We start from the raw sequence: 14,297 nt of genomic DNA on the forward strand, positions 1-14,297 counted from the left end.
ACTGTGTGGTCCTTCAACGCATGTAGACAATGTATAGTGTTCAGATAAGTGTAACTGCTTTTCTACCACTCTGACATGTGGAAACATCCAGCTTTGAAATATTCAGTTATTTATTGATAAACATAATTAGAATATTCTGTTGCTTTTTTGTATCAAAGTCAACCTGTAGATCCATAATCCATCTCTCTGTCCCTCTGCCCATTCTCCCACACCTTTCTAAAAATGCTATTCTCTGGTTTTACTGTTGCTGTTTCTTCTATTTACTTTGTAGATGCATTTTTTTGAGCTTTCCCATGTAAGTGAGGACATGAGGAGTTGGCTTCATTTTACTTGATATATGAGACCGTGAGGTTTGGGGATGGACGAATGGATGGCTCAATTGGTAAAGCACTTGCTGTACAAGCATTTGGAGCTGAGTTCCTGTACCAAGCACCCATGTTAAAAACTGGACACTAGGGCGTTTACCTGTAGTTCCATGCTGGAGACTGAAGGATCATTGGGGCTTCAGGCCATCCAGCTAGTCTAGTGGACTCTGTGAGCTTCTGGTTCCAGGAGAGACCATGTCTCAAAGATAAGATGGAAACTGATTGAGGAAGACACTCAAAATTAATGTCTACTCTCTAAACATACGAGAATACACAGGTACCCACATACTCATGGATATGTGCATTTATATACAATGTGCTTTTCAGAATCACAAGGTAGCGTTTTTAGCTTGAAGGAAATGTTTTTGTTGTTGTAGTGAGACACTGTGCAGCCAATCCATAGTGCTGAATTAATGGAATTGTCTTTTTAAAGAAGTAATGGTCCTTTTTCCTCACATAAAATACTCAGGTGTCACTAGAGCAACTTGCTCTTAAAAAGTTCTAGTTAACCTTGTTATAATTTGTTCTGAGGCTCATACATGGCTCCTATGGAGCTGATCCCCTGCCTGTGTTCCTCTGTGGGAAAACTCCCTGCTCAGTCTCAACCCATCTCTGACTCTCAGGCAGGATTTCTTGTTTTAGTCTCTGTGGATGCCCCACGACTATATTTATTTATTTATTTTTTCCTTTATTTTAATTTAATATTTTATTTACATTTAAGATGCCATCCACTTTCCCCATTTCCCCTCCCTAGAAAACCCCTGTCCCATGCCCCCCTTTCCTTTTTGCTTTTATACAAATTTTTTAAAATCCACGACTATATTTATAACGTGTTGCATGCCAAACTATAAAAATTTAAAGGAATGTTTTCCAGGTAGTAATGAACGATTGATACCACAGGTGGAGAACCAACTCGTGGCCCATTTATCTTTAAAACCGTTCACTCTTGCACAGGTGTATATGTGTTTTTAATTAATGTCAGACACGCCCTCTGCCTCCGCACATTCTCTGGCCTCTATATAAGAATATAAGAGAATGACCAATTTTAAAGAAAAGGCTACAAACTGACTACTGCTGTTTAGGTAGAACAGATAAAGGGGCAAATGAAAGAAAAAGATCCTTGCTAGTCACTTCGATGATGTTTGGGTGCAATTCTCTGATCTAAACAGAGTCCTGAGATCAAAACCACTAGGTTTCAAGCTGCCCTCCATTGTGTTGAATCTCTGGGTGGAGGGAAGAGTTTTAGGGAGAAGGGAATGCACGCTCGGTTTCCTTTCCTCGAGGAGGTGGAGTTGAACACGTTGCAGGCAGGCAATATGGGTTTCCAATTTGTTGGAAGCTATTTATGGGTCTTAGGTTGAGCTATGTACAAGCTCGGTAAAGTGAAGTCTGCACGGGGAGATCCTTATCAGGGTGGACTGGCTCTGCATTTCCTTAAATGCAGGTTTAGTTTATAGAAAATTAGAGAGAAATTCCAAACTGCCATCTCATCAAAGCCCTGAAGGATGCCCAAGCATAGAGATTTTCCTTTCTATAGTTAGAAGTCCCAAAGGGTCAATTAGCATTTAGCAAACATATCCTAAAGCAGTCACGGACCAGAGCTGATGTATGTTTGATCCTCCACAGTCGTATTCTCAGACAAGTTGTTTAAGTGGTCCTGGGCTTGAGAGCACACTCTTTAGAGAGCTACTGAGATTGTGAGAAAGTCCCTGAAATGAGAAGAGTTAACAGCAGGTAATGCTATTCCTCATGGAGAGAGTTGGAGACTCTGTGCTAAGTGATGAATGAGGGTGTCTGACCCACATCTGTTTTGCATTAGAATGGAACATTGCCCTGACATCCTCAGGAACATTTGTCAAGATTCCCTGGACAGAGCTTCTGTAAATTACATGCTGCGAATGTGTCAGGGTCAGATAAGAGGATATCATTAACTTCCCAAGTTTACTCAGGGCTCTGTCAGTTCATCGGAATACGCTATGGGCCAACAATTTTTTCCTTGAGCTATTTTCTTATATTTTTCATTCATAGAAGGAAAGAAAATGTGTGCCTTATCCCCCAATATTGAAGTGTTCCTTTCTCGTAAATCATATTAATTATAGACATGGTCCCAAAGCATTTTAAACACAGGCATGCGTAAATGAATTAAAACATATGAGAAGTTTATTATGTCCATGGTGGGTCTCACACAGTCTAGTATCTATTGGGTTTAACAAGCAGACTTTTTTGTCTATGTAGACTGAACCTTTTCTTAAAAGAATTATTATTATTATTATTTTTGATGATGATAGGTAGAAATGTCGTGACTGTTTATCATTGGCTAGACGTAAACTAGATACACACATATGTGCGCATGATATGTACCCTTGAGAGCCATTTCTAAGCTAATTGCTTCAACTTCTCTTTCACTCATTATTCTTTAAAGAAATTTGCTTGGCTGAGGATGTAGCTCAGTGGTCCAGTGCTCGCCTAGCATGTATGAGGCTCTAGGCACAATCCCCATCCCTTCAGAAAACGAACGACAACAAAAACCAAGGAGAATAGTAAAGAACACAGGAAAGAGTGTGTGGCTGGCAACTTATCACTTAGCCTACTGAGTAGCAGGTACTGGAAGGAATTCAGAAACTGGATGTGATTTCTGTGATTACTCTCTGGACAGAAGTAGACTTTCGACGGGACACTTCCTACCGTGTACTTGGCAAATGAAACTTGGAAGTCCTCATGGCACGGGTGCCACATGTGTCTGGTACTCATTGTCCTTTTACATTACTCATTAAACACTGCTACTTGTTTGTAACACATGAGCTAAGGATTTAAAAAAAAAAAAAAGCACATCCTTAGCTAAGCAGGTTCCATGCTTCTCTATCTAGTTAGGTAGACATCCCCCTGCCCCTTTGCCTAACTCTCACGATGGGTGAGAGGTCACCATGCAGACCCCAAGAGAAACCCCTGCCTTTAGGCAACTTCCCTCTTTCTTACAGCTTTCAAACGGACAGGACCCCAAATCTAATTATTTAGATGCTAATCAGTTGCAGAATAATTCCTAAGGCATTTGAATCTGAAGATGTTTTCTGAGCCGCATGCATCGTTTAAAATGGAGGTTTTGCAGCCTCTAAAGTACACTTGCTAAGATTTAACCATTAGTGGACCCCAGGGATACCTGTGTTGGCAAAAGGCATTCAATAGATGTTTTTGTTTCTGTTCTTTGGTTTGACTTTGGAGATAAATCACATCTTAAAAAAATGTGTACTCAGTAGAGTTTTGGAGGGAAGGGTAAAAGGATCAACAACTGAACAACGGTGTGCATCACATACAACTAATTCACTGAAGCTTTTTTTTTTTTTTTAATTAACTAAATGTGTGTTGTTAAATTCTAAATCAGAAGAACGACTGATTATTTGAGAGCAAGAAGAATGAAGACAGGAGCATGAATTTCTCCTAAGGCTAAAAGAAGCACCTATGCACCCCCTAATTTGCTTTGTCATTTTAGATCTCTGATAAGTTCTGAGCATTTTTGAGGGAGGGACGGCAGCAAAGCCATGATGTCTGTGCCAAGACAAATATTTTCCAGACACATCATTTTAAATGTAAATCTTAATTTGGCCCATAGTTTTTTTTTCTAATCTTTTATATTTAATCTTAAAATAGGAAAATTAATTCAAGAGAAATGCAGCATGAAGCAGTTGTAAGGAGTTGCTCTCTCCTGAACCATGTAATCTCCCAATCAAGATGTAAACAACCTATTCAGAATCCTGAAACTTGAGAACAAGCTGCAAGTGATCTTCAGGAAAAAAAAAAGTCTCTAATAAAATTGGGCAATGGGAGAGCGGGAGGAAGGAAGAAGTGTGGGTCCAGAACTGCAAGGTTTTGGATTTGTTTTTAAAGGTCACCTGGGAAACAGGTTGGAGGTGGTGCCTGAGTGACACTTCAGGAGTCATTCAGAACTGTGCTTAATAGAGTGTCTTAACTCAGATACCTTGATTAGGCGTGCTATATAACTGGATACAAAAATCAAGAGTCATAGAGAGTGGGAGGGCTCAGTGAGTAGATGAATGTGCTGGCCACCAAGGCTGATGATCAGAATTCCATTGCCAGGATGGGCATGGTGGAAGGAGAGGACCAACTCCTGTCCTCTGACCTCCATAGTCGCACTGTGGCACACTCCCATCATCCTACAACACACAGGCACGCGCACACGTATGCATGCACAAACACACACACACACACACACACACACACACACACACACACATGTTCTTGCATGCACATGTGCACAGACACAAATGCATACACACATGCTGCCAAACAGCCAAAGTGACCCTCATCTTTTCCCCCTAGGATAGAACCTTGATTTAAGGAAGCCTCTCTTCCTCCTAGTTAATCTCCATCACTTACCTGTCATTTCCTAGAAATATGGTCAGCATCTGGGAGGCAGAATAGAGCGGCTTTGAAATTGTTTTCTACGGAACTATTTTTGAAAGCAAAGCAACTGTGTTTCCCCCTATACTCAAAAAAAAAAAAAAAAAAAAAAAAAAAAAGCCAGCCTTGCAGTAGACATAGATTATTATAAGGGAGGGGTGTAGGGATTTATTTTACAACAAATAAGGATTTTATTTTAGGTTTTGAGCAACCTGTTGCTGTAGGAAAAGCATGCATGGAAGACACACTGGCGATGTACTTAGAGAGATGAAGGCTGCATGGCTTTCTGTGACTGTATTGGGGGAGGGCTAAGAAACTTATTTACTAACTTCTTGTGCATAAAAAGAAGTTTCCGTAGTTTCCCTTGAAGCCCATGAAGCATAAAATAGCTTTTTAAAGAAACATACATAAAAGCGTAATGGGAGCCTACCGTAGAGATTTGAGGTTTTGAATTCTGTCAAGAGAAAGTGATGGCATTTCTATTGATATGCTCACCTCCCACACAGATTTCTATTTTAACTTTTAAATGACAGGTTATTAAAATGATGGCTGCCTGGAGGTTTTGCAACATGAATTACTGAGAAAAATAATGATACTTATTTAGTAGTGTTTTTCTCTTCCTTCTCCCGGTCTTCTCTTCGTTCTCCTTCTTCTCTTTTGAGACTGGGTTTCTCTGGGAAAGCCTTAATTTTGCAGTTTTGTGCCTCAGCCTCCTAAGAGCTGGGATTTTAGGACCTTGGTGTCTCTGCTCCCAGCTTTCAGTCCTTAAATTGTAAGTATCACAGTGAAAATAAACATTTGTGTCACAATGCCACTCTGTTGGGCTACCTCAGGCAGCAGAAAGGGACCAAGGGCAACTGGTTTCAAGTTCTTTTTCTTCCTTCACACCAGTTAATGGGCTGTGGAACTAAGGGCATTCCTAAACCAGAAGCAGTTTAATCTGTATTTGTTTGTTTAAAACAAGATCTCATTATGTAGCTTTGGCCAATCTGAAAGTGCTATGTAGAGCAGTCCCGTTGGTAAAGATCCTCCTGCCTCTGCCTCCAGAGGATGAAAGGTGTGTACCACTCCACCCTGCAAATACTTGAGAGTCTTAAAGGCAGCCTATCCGGTGTCCTAGAATACAGCTGTGTTTCCTCTGTCTTCCAATAGCTAACCCAAGTTCTTAAAGTGAAATTTTGTTCTAATTTTCTTCCCAACATAAATGCTGCAAAAGGTTTTGGCTTGAGCAGGACCATATAGTTTTCTTGTTGTTTTTCTCCTGGGAAGAGCTATTTAAGACTCTGGACAGTCATGGTGGTACACACCTTTAATCCAGCATGTGGGAGGTGGAGGCAGGTGGATCTCAGTGAGTTCAAGACCAGCCTGGTCTACATAGTGAGGTCCAGGACAGCCAGGGCTATACTGAGAGATTCTATCTCAAGAAACAAACACCCTCCGCACCAAACAAATACCCTTCCCATTTTGTTTCCTTCCCCTTGAAAAAAAATGTTACCTTTTTCTTCAATTAGAAATGTGTGGCAGGGGATTTAGCGAATGGAAATGCATGTGCATATCGAATAAATTTTGCCCCAAGTTCCTTAGCTCTTAAATTGTGACTGTACCATATATTCCATCTCTCTCTTAAAGTCACATATGGTGAACTGAGTTGTTGGTTTTTCTTTTTTTTTCTTTCTTTTTTTTTTAAATATCTTCCTGAAGGACACCATTCATTTAAAGTTGAATTCCTTTTTACCAGACACCACAGGATATTTTCTTTTCAGGACTGATAGAGTGTCAAAATGGTCTTTCCTAAGTGCTTATTTAACACAGCTTATCATAGCACACACTCCCCCTTTAAATGAAGAAAACAACTTATAAACAGTTTTATAAGCATTATAAACTTATAAAACAACTTATAAACCTATAAACATGGGCATGATCCTATTAGAAGCTGTACTCTGGAGCAGTGGTTCTCAACGTGTGGGTCATGACCACTCTGGGGTCAAATGACTCTTTCACAGGGACATCATATCAGATATCTTGCATAGCAGATATTCACATTAGGCTTCATCACTATAGCAAAATTACAGTTATGAAGTATTAACAAAATACTTTTATGGTTGGGGGGTCACCACAACATGAGGAACTGTAGTAAAGGGTCCCAGCGGCAGAAGGTTGAGAACCCGTGCCTGTCTTCCTGTAGCTCTGAGCCTATGGGTGTGTGGCTGTGAGCCTATGGGTGTGTGGCTCTGAGCCTATGGGTGTGCAGCTGTGAGCCTATGGGTGTGTGGCTGTGAGCCTATGGGTGTGTAGCTGTGAGCCTATGGGTGTGTAGCTGTGAGCCTATGGGTGTGTAGCTGTGAGCCTATGGGTGTGTGGCTGTGAGCCTATGGGTGTGCGGCTGTGAGCCTATGGGTGTGTGGCTGTGAGCCTATGGGTGTGTGGCTGTGAGCCTATGGGTGTGTGGCTGTGAGCCTATGGGTGTGTGGCTGTGAGCCTATGGGTGTGTAGCTATGAGCCTATGGGTGTGCACTTCATTTTCTTAAGGTCATTTGCTTGGACCCCCAATAAAACTATGCTTGACTTTCTCACACATTTTGCCACATAAGTACTAACAAACTTAGATCCCTGGGATGGTTTTCAGATTTTGAATTTACTGTGTTCTGCTCTTACCTGCCTTCCTATCAGTGATTGGGAGTGACCTTTTGGATGGAGAAAGGCAGTAAACATCTCTCTGGGGTGCTTATCTTCTGCCCCACTAAAGATGAATCAGTTTAAAACTTTATTAAGGTTTTGTTTACTTCTAAGGTTACATAAACTTTCCTCAAAGGAAGTTATGGGATCTTGCTTTCCAATCTGAGTAATCGAGCTTTATGGGGGGTGTAGGAGTAGCTTCAAACTCTACTTAGATCTAAGAATATGTTGCCTGAATTGCCTGTATACAAATGCAGCTTCGTGCTTAGCCCAGAGGACCGTGCTGGGTTTTTTCCTCTTTCTTTCTTTCTTTCTTTCTTTCTTTCTTTCTTTCTTTCTTTCTTTCTTTCTTTCTTTCTTTCCTTCCTCCAGGACCATGATGGAGTGTTGTGTAGCTCAGAGTGCCTCACTTAAATACTCTTCTAGAAAGCTGTTTATTATTATTATTATTTTTTGAGAAGGGGGTTCACTACCCACTAATAGATTGCTTTTGCAGTTGCTTTCTGGGGAAAGTCATTTTCTTGTGTGATATTTTCTAGTTTTGAATGAAATCCCCACTGATATTCCATGATGAAAGGGATGGGAGGGCCATGGAGTTTGAGTTTGGGAAACGTTTCATGGAGCTGATCTGAGAGCTTTTGTTCTACGATTACTGTTTGTTAAGGTGGCATATTCTCTGGAGTCATTTTTAGCCTTAAAAAACCTCCATGTGTGTCCCTTTGAACACGTCTCATAAGCAAAATGCAAGTCTAAGAAGAAAGGAATGGCCAGGTGATAGCCTCCGTGCTTGGAGGATCTTTTGATTTGCTTTGGCTTTTTGAGATAGAGGTCTCATGTTATAGCACAGGTTAGCCTCCAACTCAGGGCCATCCTTTGGCCTCAACCTTCTGAAGGCTTGGACTGTAGACCTTAGCCAGGATGCCTGCCCGTTTGGAGACTCTTCGACCATTGTTTGGGACCACCCGTCCAAGCAGTGCTAGGGTAGGAAGGTAGCAGGTGTCACCTCTTTCAAGTCTCACAGATCAAAGTGGAAAAGAAAAGTGAAATTATATGGTAGGTTTAATGAGGGAAGCACAAGGGGGCACCAGGGAGGAGAAGGATCTCTAGTTGCTCACCAGGGACCAAAGCAAAGCTGCTTTGAGAGAGAACTTGCTGAAAAGTGACATGGAGGTCTTAGGATACATATACAAAACCTTGACTTAAATTTATTTTTTAACTTTTGCAGTGCTGAGGGATGGTCAAACACATACATGTGTACATATATACACACACGTATCTGTACACACATATCAATACACACATATGTATATATACACATACATGTACAAACACACATATGTGCATATACACACACTTCACATATATGCAAGCGACTTTTTAATTGCATGGCTGGGGATGTAGCTATGTGGTACTTGCTCAGCATGTATAATCCCTCAGTCCAATCCCCAGAAACACACCACACACACACACACACACACACACACACACACACACACACAAACACTTGGGTGTCCAGACGTACTATATTAGATGGTTTTCTCTCTAGACTGATATAATATCTCCCTCTCTCTGCTGCTTCTTTGCTTTTCTTTTGAAATTCCAGTCTGATGCTATCACAGCGGACATGGTGTAATCTCTCCTTCTCTGTCATCCTCCTCTCCTTCCTTCTTTCCCTTCTCCCTCCCCTTCCTTTTGCTGAAACTGCAGTCAGATGTTATCGTTGGGTGAGGTCATGTGGCTGCCACTTTGAATCGGGGTCAAAGCCTTCAGAAAAGCTCTTCAGCGGAGCTTTCTAAAAGTTGGCCTTTCAGGATCTCGTGCTGGTTTGGGGCTGCCATCTGTTTCTGCCCACACTTTAACTTCTTCTACTCTGTCCATCGTTGCAGGTAATGGGACTTCTGACCAACCACGGTGGGGTACCGCACCAGCCTCAGACCGACTATGCTCTCTCCCCTCTCACTGGGGGCCTGGAACCCACCACTACGGTGTCAGCCAGCTGCAGTCAGAGACTGGAACATATGAAGAATGTGGACAGTCTGCCTACATCTCAGCCCTATTGTCCCCCCACCTATAGCACCACAGGCTACAGTATGGACCCTGTCACAGGCTACCAGTATGGGCAGTATGGACAAAGTAAGCCTTGGACGTTCTAGGCGGTCGTTCCTTCTGGAAGGGAGAGCGATCACCTCTTGTTTGAGAACGGGGAACTGGAGGCATGTTTAAGCCTTTCATCCCGGTATCAGTTTTGTGGCAAAGCCAGCTGATTGCTACAGCACAGGCTCCCTTGTGTAATTATTTGCTTAACTGATGTCAATAACATCTTGCAGTTATTAATTGCTGGGACGGAAAACCGGATTGTCAGTAGGTAAAACACGGAGGTTGGCCAAAATGAAATAACCTCTGGCATTAGAAACACATGTTCTTAATGAGGTCAGCGCCAGGATCATATGGGGATAAGCCCAGGACACAGAGTTGTGTCAAACTTGTCTCAGGAATAAAAATATTAGTCTCGATCCTTTGATACCGTGGTATTAAATATGACATTGTCAGCCTGTAGCTGATCTTACCCCTAACTGTGAATTGTCCCAGCATGACCTAAAAAGCTGCGTGTGTTTCCTTACAGGTGCCTTTCATTATCTCAAGCCAGATATTGCATAAGTGAACTGTCCACTTGGAGCCCTGTTTCCGGCCTCCACAGACTAGACATGAAGAATCTTCTCAGAAACAAACATAACAAAACAATAAAAAAATAAATAAATAAAATTTTTTTAAAAAAAATCAGCTTTTGGGGGAGGTGGAGACAAAAGAAAGCGATTGATTTTCTTTCTCCAGTAGTTGCTTTCAGAGTCTTTGAAGATATTGGACAAAAAGCAGGGGAGACAAGGAAGACCCAGAGCTATAAAATGCACCATTTTAAGACAGTGATGTAACCTGGCTACATATCAAAATGCCCCCAACTCTTTGTTGCTGATCAAGAAGCTACAACATTCCGTGTGTGTGTGTGTGTGTGTGTGTGTGTGTGTGTGTGTGTGAGAGAGAGAGAGAGAGAGAGAGTCATGGGCTGGTTTGAGTAAGCAGAATGTTCCCATATATTGTCGAATTATTGGAAGTTAACAGGTTTGATGTCTAAGGCTGACCAAGTTTATGACATTCATACTGCTTATGTAATGAATTGAAAATGGAGGAATCCTTGACGTTGACACACTGGAAACCGATATGAAAATCAACGCCACCATTTTATAGGGCCATAGACTAGATGCGAAGGACCTCCCCAATAAATTATTACCATACCTTCATTTGTAACCTAGTTATCAACCGATGTCCCTGATATGTCTTGTAAAAAGATGTGGGATAATGAGAAAAAGCGTGTTATCTGCTGTGGGGATAGATGGATGGCATTTACTTCCCAAGTCACATTGATTTGGAAGCCAGTCTGGGTGGGTGGGGGATGGGCATGATGGAGAGGAGGTAACACCCATCACATATCTGCTTCTCAGCGTGCAATACTGTGTACCTCACAGATGCTTTGGCAATGGCCAAGGTGATAGAAATGAAATCAGAACTATATTTTTGCAGGTGTTCTTATTTTTGCAGCCCATAACTCATCGTAGTAGAATGCAGTGATGTTTGCTCTTTGCCAAACAGCCCACATCCTGCTTGTTCCTTTTGCTCAGAGACCATGTCTGAGAATCAAGCTTTCTACAGCGATGGTGTTTACATTCGATTCGTCTCTTTTCTACGGAAGGCAGGGCTAGAGCAGAAATGTCCACATGGCTCTCGTGTACTTTTAAACTATACAATGATACCCAATGTTAAAGGATGATAGGGAACAGGTTTACATACATTTATGTGGTGACATTTAGGATGTCAATAAATCTGTGTTTTGAAATGTTAAGAGGAAGATGAAGGTGGGTGGTGCTGTTATTTATTTCTTTCTATTCTTGGAACCATGAATGAGGTAGGCACAAATACATTCCCTTTAGATTTAAGAACAATGCGGTAGTGTGTTAGCAGGACTATACTTAGAACTGAGTTATTTTATACGTTGGGCAAGGGTGATGGAACAGGAGACATAGTATCTTTGTGTTGCAGCCTCAACCAACAATGATGTGTTGTAAAAATGTCTTTCATGTAAAAAGTGCAGTAAATATTTACTATTTATAATGAATAAACAGTTAATGAAAATGTGCCTAACACTGCTTTTCTTGGGTGGATATAATGCGGAATGAATAAAAAAGGCGGCTAAGCCGGGCACTATGGAGCCATCCTCCTGCTGGTCCCTGGTACATGGGAGTGTGACATGGACTAGAGTTACATATAAACACAAGACACTGGCTTAAACACACTCTGCAGGACTGAGTTTACAATGTCAGGGATGTGGAATCTAGAAGCCCACTCTCCCCTCCGTCTGCCATCTTAGATTCTCTCGGAGATGTCAATTTCTTTCAGCCTCATTTATAAATGTGTCCTCAAGTACAACAGGATCTAACTTCGTCTCCCAAATTTCTCCTCGTTGAAAATTTTATTTTAAAGGCTTTTGTTTTAGCAGCTCATTTCAGCCTTGGAAGGAAATAGCACTGTCTATTTCTGTCAGAGTTTTCCTTTCCTTCTCTTCTCCCCCGACTCCTTCCCACACTTACCCATGGGAATCTAGTTGTGCCAGGCATAACACTAGACACTGGCAATTGTGGTGGCTGTTTCAATACATTTGCTTTATTATGAGGCAATTAATCACAATACCTACTAAACTCCTGCATTTACTTACTCTTCTCGGTGTCTCACATGATGTCATTTCAACTCTGTGACAGCTCTCTGTGGGCAGAAATTGCTGTATTGGGTAGCATTGATGTAGAACTTTCTAGAACTTTATGGTAGGGCGTTCTGTTGGTCAGCTGATCTAAAGCACATAGGATTTCAACTATCCCGAAGAAATGATATACAGTAGTTAAAAGTTTCTAAATTTTAAAAATGCCTATACTCTTTTTAGCTTCCAGTTGTCCTTCTGACACCATGTTGCTCTTTTTCTGACAATTATCTTTTCAAAAAATAATAATGCAGCCATAGGAAAGAAAAACACCACACACTTGATTTCTGTCGGTTCTCCCAGGAATCCTGAGGTAGGTGTCCTTTGCTCTTCTCTACAGCTGAGTGGACCCAGGTCCAGACTTCTTAAGTTAGGCTGGGCTAATACCACATGTAGGAGCAGCAGAAGCAGAGCTCAATGTTTAGCACACGTCGGAGTAGAGGCCACACAATTTTACCTCTCCAAAGGCTGCTTCAGATACCCATTGCATTATGTCAACCCAGTCTTGTGCCAAACCCAAGTTGAAAACAGGCATTTAAAAAAGTAATTCATTCTCGGTGCATGAGAGGCATGCTGCCAGGACTTGGATTTCATAACAGAAGCTGGTCTTCCCAGGGCCCTCTCCTGCCTGCCTCCTGACCCCAGGACCTGCCATGTGTGGCCCAGCTCTCTTTCTGATATATGTCTTTATGCCCTTCTCTTATTTCTGGATGTCTTCGAGGCTAGTGCTCTACTGGCAGTTCTCATGTTCAAAGTCTCCATAGATCTTTCTTGCTCTAATTTTTCTTTTCGTCTAATCAATCTCCAAGAAAATGTACGCCTGACCTCCCCTGGGCTGGAGTCCCGGCTCTCATCTTCTGGGACAAGCCACACTGAGGACTCAGAACCCTTGACATTTAACTAAGCTTGACCTTGTTTACATGTGAAGCTCCTCCCCTTGATCATATCATCATTCACATGCATTTGAAAGGCTAAAAGTAAAAAGTACTATCAGAATTAGAGGTTGTCAGATTGCGGCTCTCTTATGGTCAGCTTGAGGAACCATTCCTATGCACTTTCACTAGGAACAGGCATCATATTTCACAAATATTTTATTCTGGTGGGGTATTTACACACACACACACACACACACACACACACACACTCACACTCACACTCACACATGGATATTCAAGCACAGGTGAAAGGAATGCTTAAATGGACAAGGCCTCTTGCTCATGGTTGTGAGTTTGGAAATGAAGGAGAGATGGGTAGATGCATGATCTGTGTGGATAACGGGTGAAAGAATCTGTTCTCACACTGTATCAGTTAGAGTTAAAATTAGCACACAGGACAAGAGCCAGGGTCCTACAGAGGTGAATTTACTCAGGATAGAGAACTGAGTTGTAGTTACTGTGAGTGAACATTTTTGGTGTTCAACAATTCATAGTTAAACAGAGCTTATATCAAACAAAAAAAGCACCAGTGTCAAGAGGCAGGTTGCATGACAGACCCTAGATGTAGAGTAGCACTGACTGACCTGAAGGTTAGCTTTGGATGAGATGTATGAAGGAGATGGGGAAGAGTGTTTGTCTGGGGCTTCTCACTAGAACAGCTATGATGTGAGACACATTTACCTTTCCAGAGCCTTCTCAGTATTGCTGAGCTCATCCCAGGAGCTCGGCACTAAGTCTCACCCACAACAGGCATCCTGAACCCACCTGTGGGATGAACAAATGAAGAGCTAACGAGGAGCAACTCTTCTCTTGATCTCTAGACAAGGGGACATTTGGTTCATGCGTGACCAAAGGCTGAGGTTCGATTGGTACAAAGACCAAGGGAAGCAGTGGGTGATAAAGGGCCTAATAAGCCAGCATGTCCTCTATTACAGTGTTTCTGATGGACACTGGGAGTCCAACAAGAAATCCGTTGCGCTTACCACTGGGAGGCTTAGAACTTAAGAAAAAACAGTCTGTATTTTCAGTTGGTTTATTGTTTAGAAAAGTGTTTCTATTCAGAACTGGTAGTATAGTAATCTGTGGAGTTGAAAGAAACAC

The 14,297-nt window shown here is 41.8% G+C and overlaps 1 protein-coding gene across 2 annotated transcripts in view; it reads left to right on the forward strand.

Annotated features, from left to right (window-relative positions):
* Positions 1-11,642, forward strand: part of Pax3 (paired box 3) — a 97,005-nt gene extending 85,363 nt beyond the window's left edge. For both annotated transcript variants that reach the window (XM_034498094.2, XM_034498096.2), the window contains exons 8-9: positions 9,344-9,590; positions 10,081-11,642. In XM_034498094.2, coding sequence (XP_034353985.1) covers positions 9,344-9,590; positions 10,081-10,115 — 282 coding nt within the window. In that variant the 3' untranslated portion in view covers positions 10,116-11,642. The remainder of the gene's footprint in view (positions 1-9,343; positions 9,591-10,080) is intronic.
* The last annotated feature ends 2,655 nt before the right edge of the window (positions 11,643-14,297 follow it).

This window comes from Arvicanthis niloticus, chromosome 3, assembly GCF_011762505.2.
Source record: "Arvicanthis niloticus isolate mArvNil1 chromosome 3, mArvNil1.pat.X, whole genome shotgun sequence".
NCBI lineage: Eukaryota > Metazoa > Chordata > Mammalia > Rodentia > Muridae > Arvicanthis > Arvicanthis niloticus.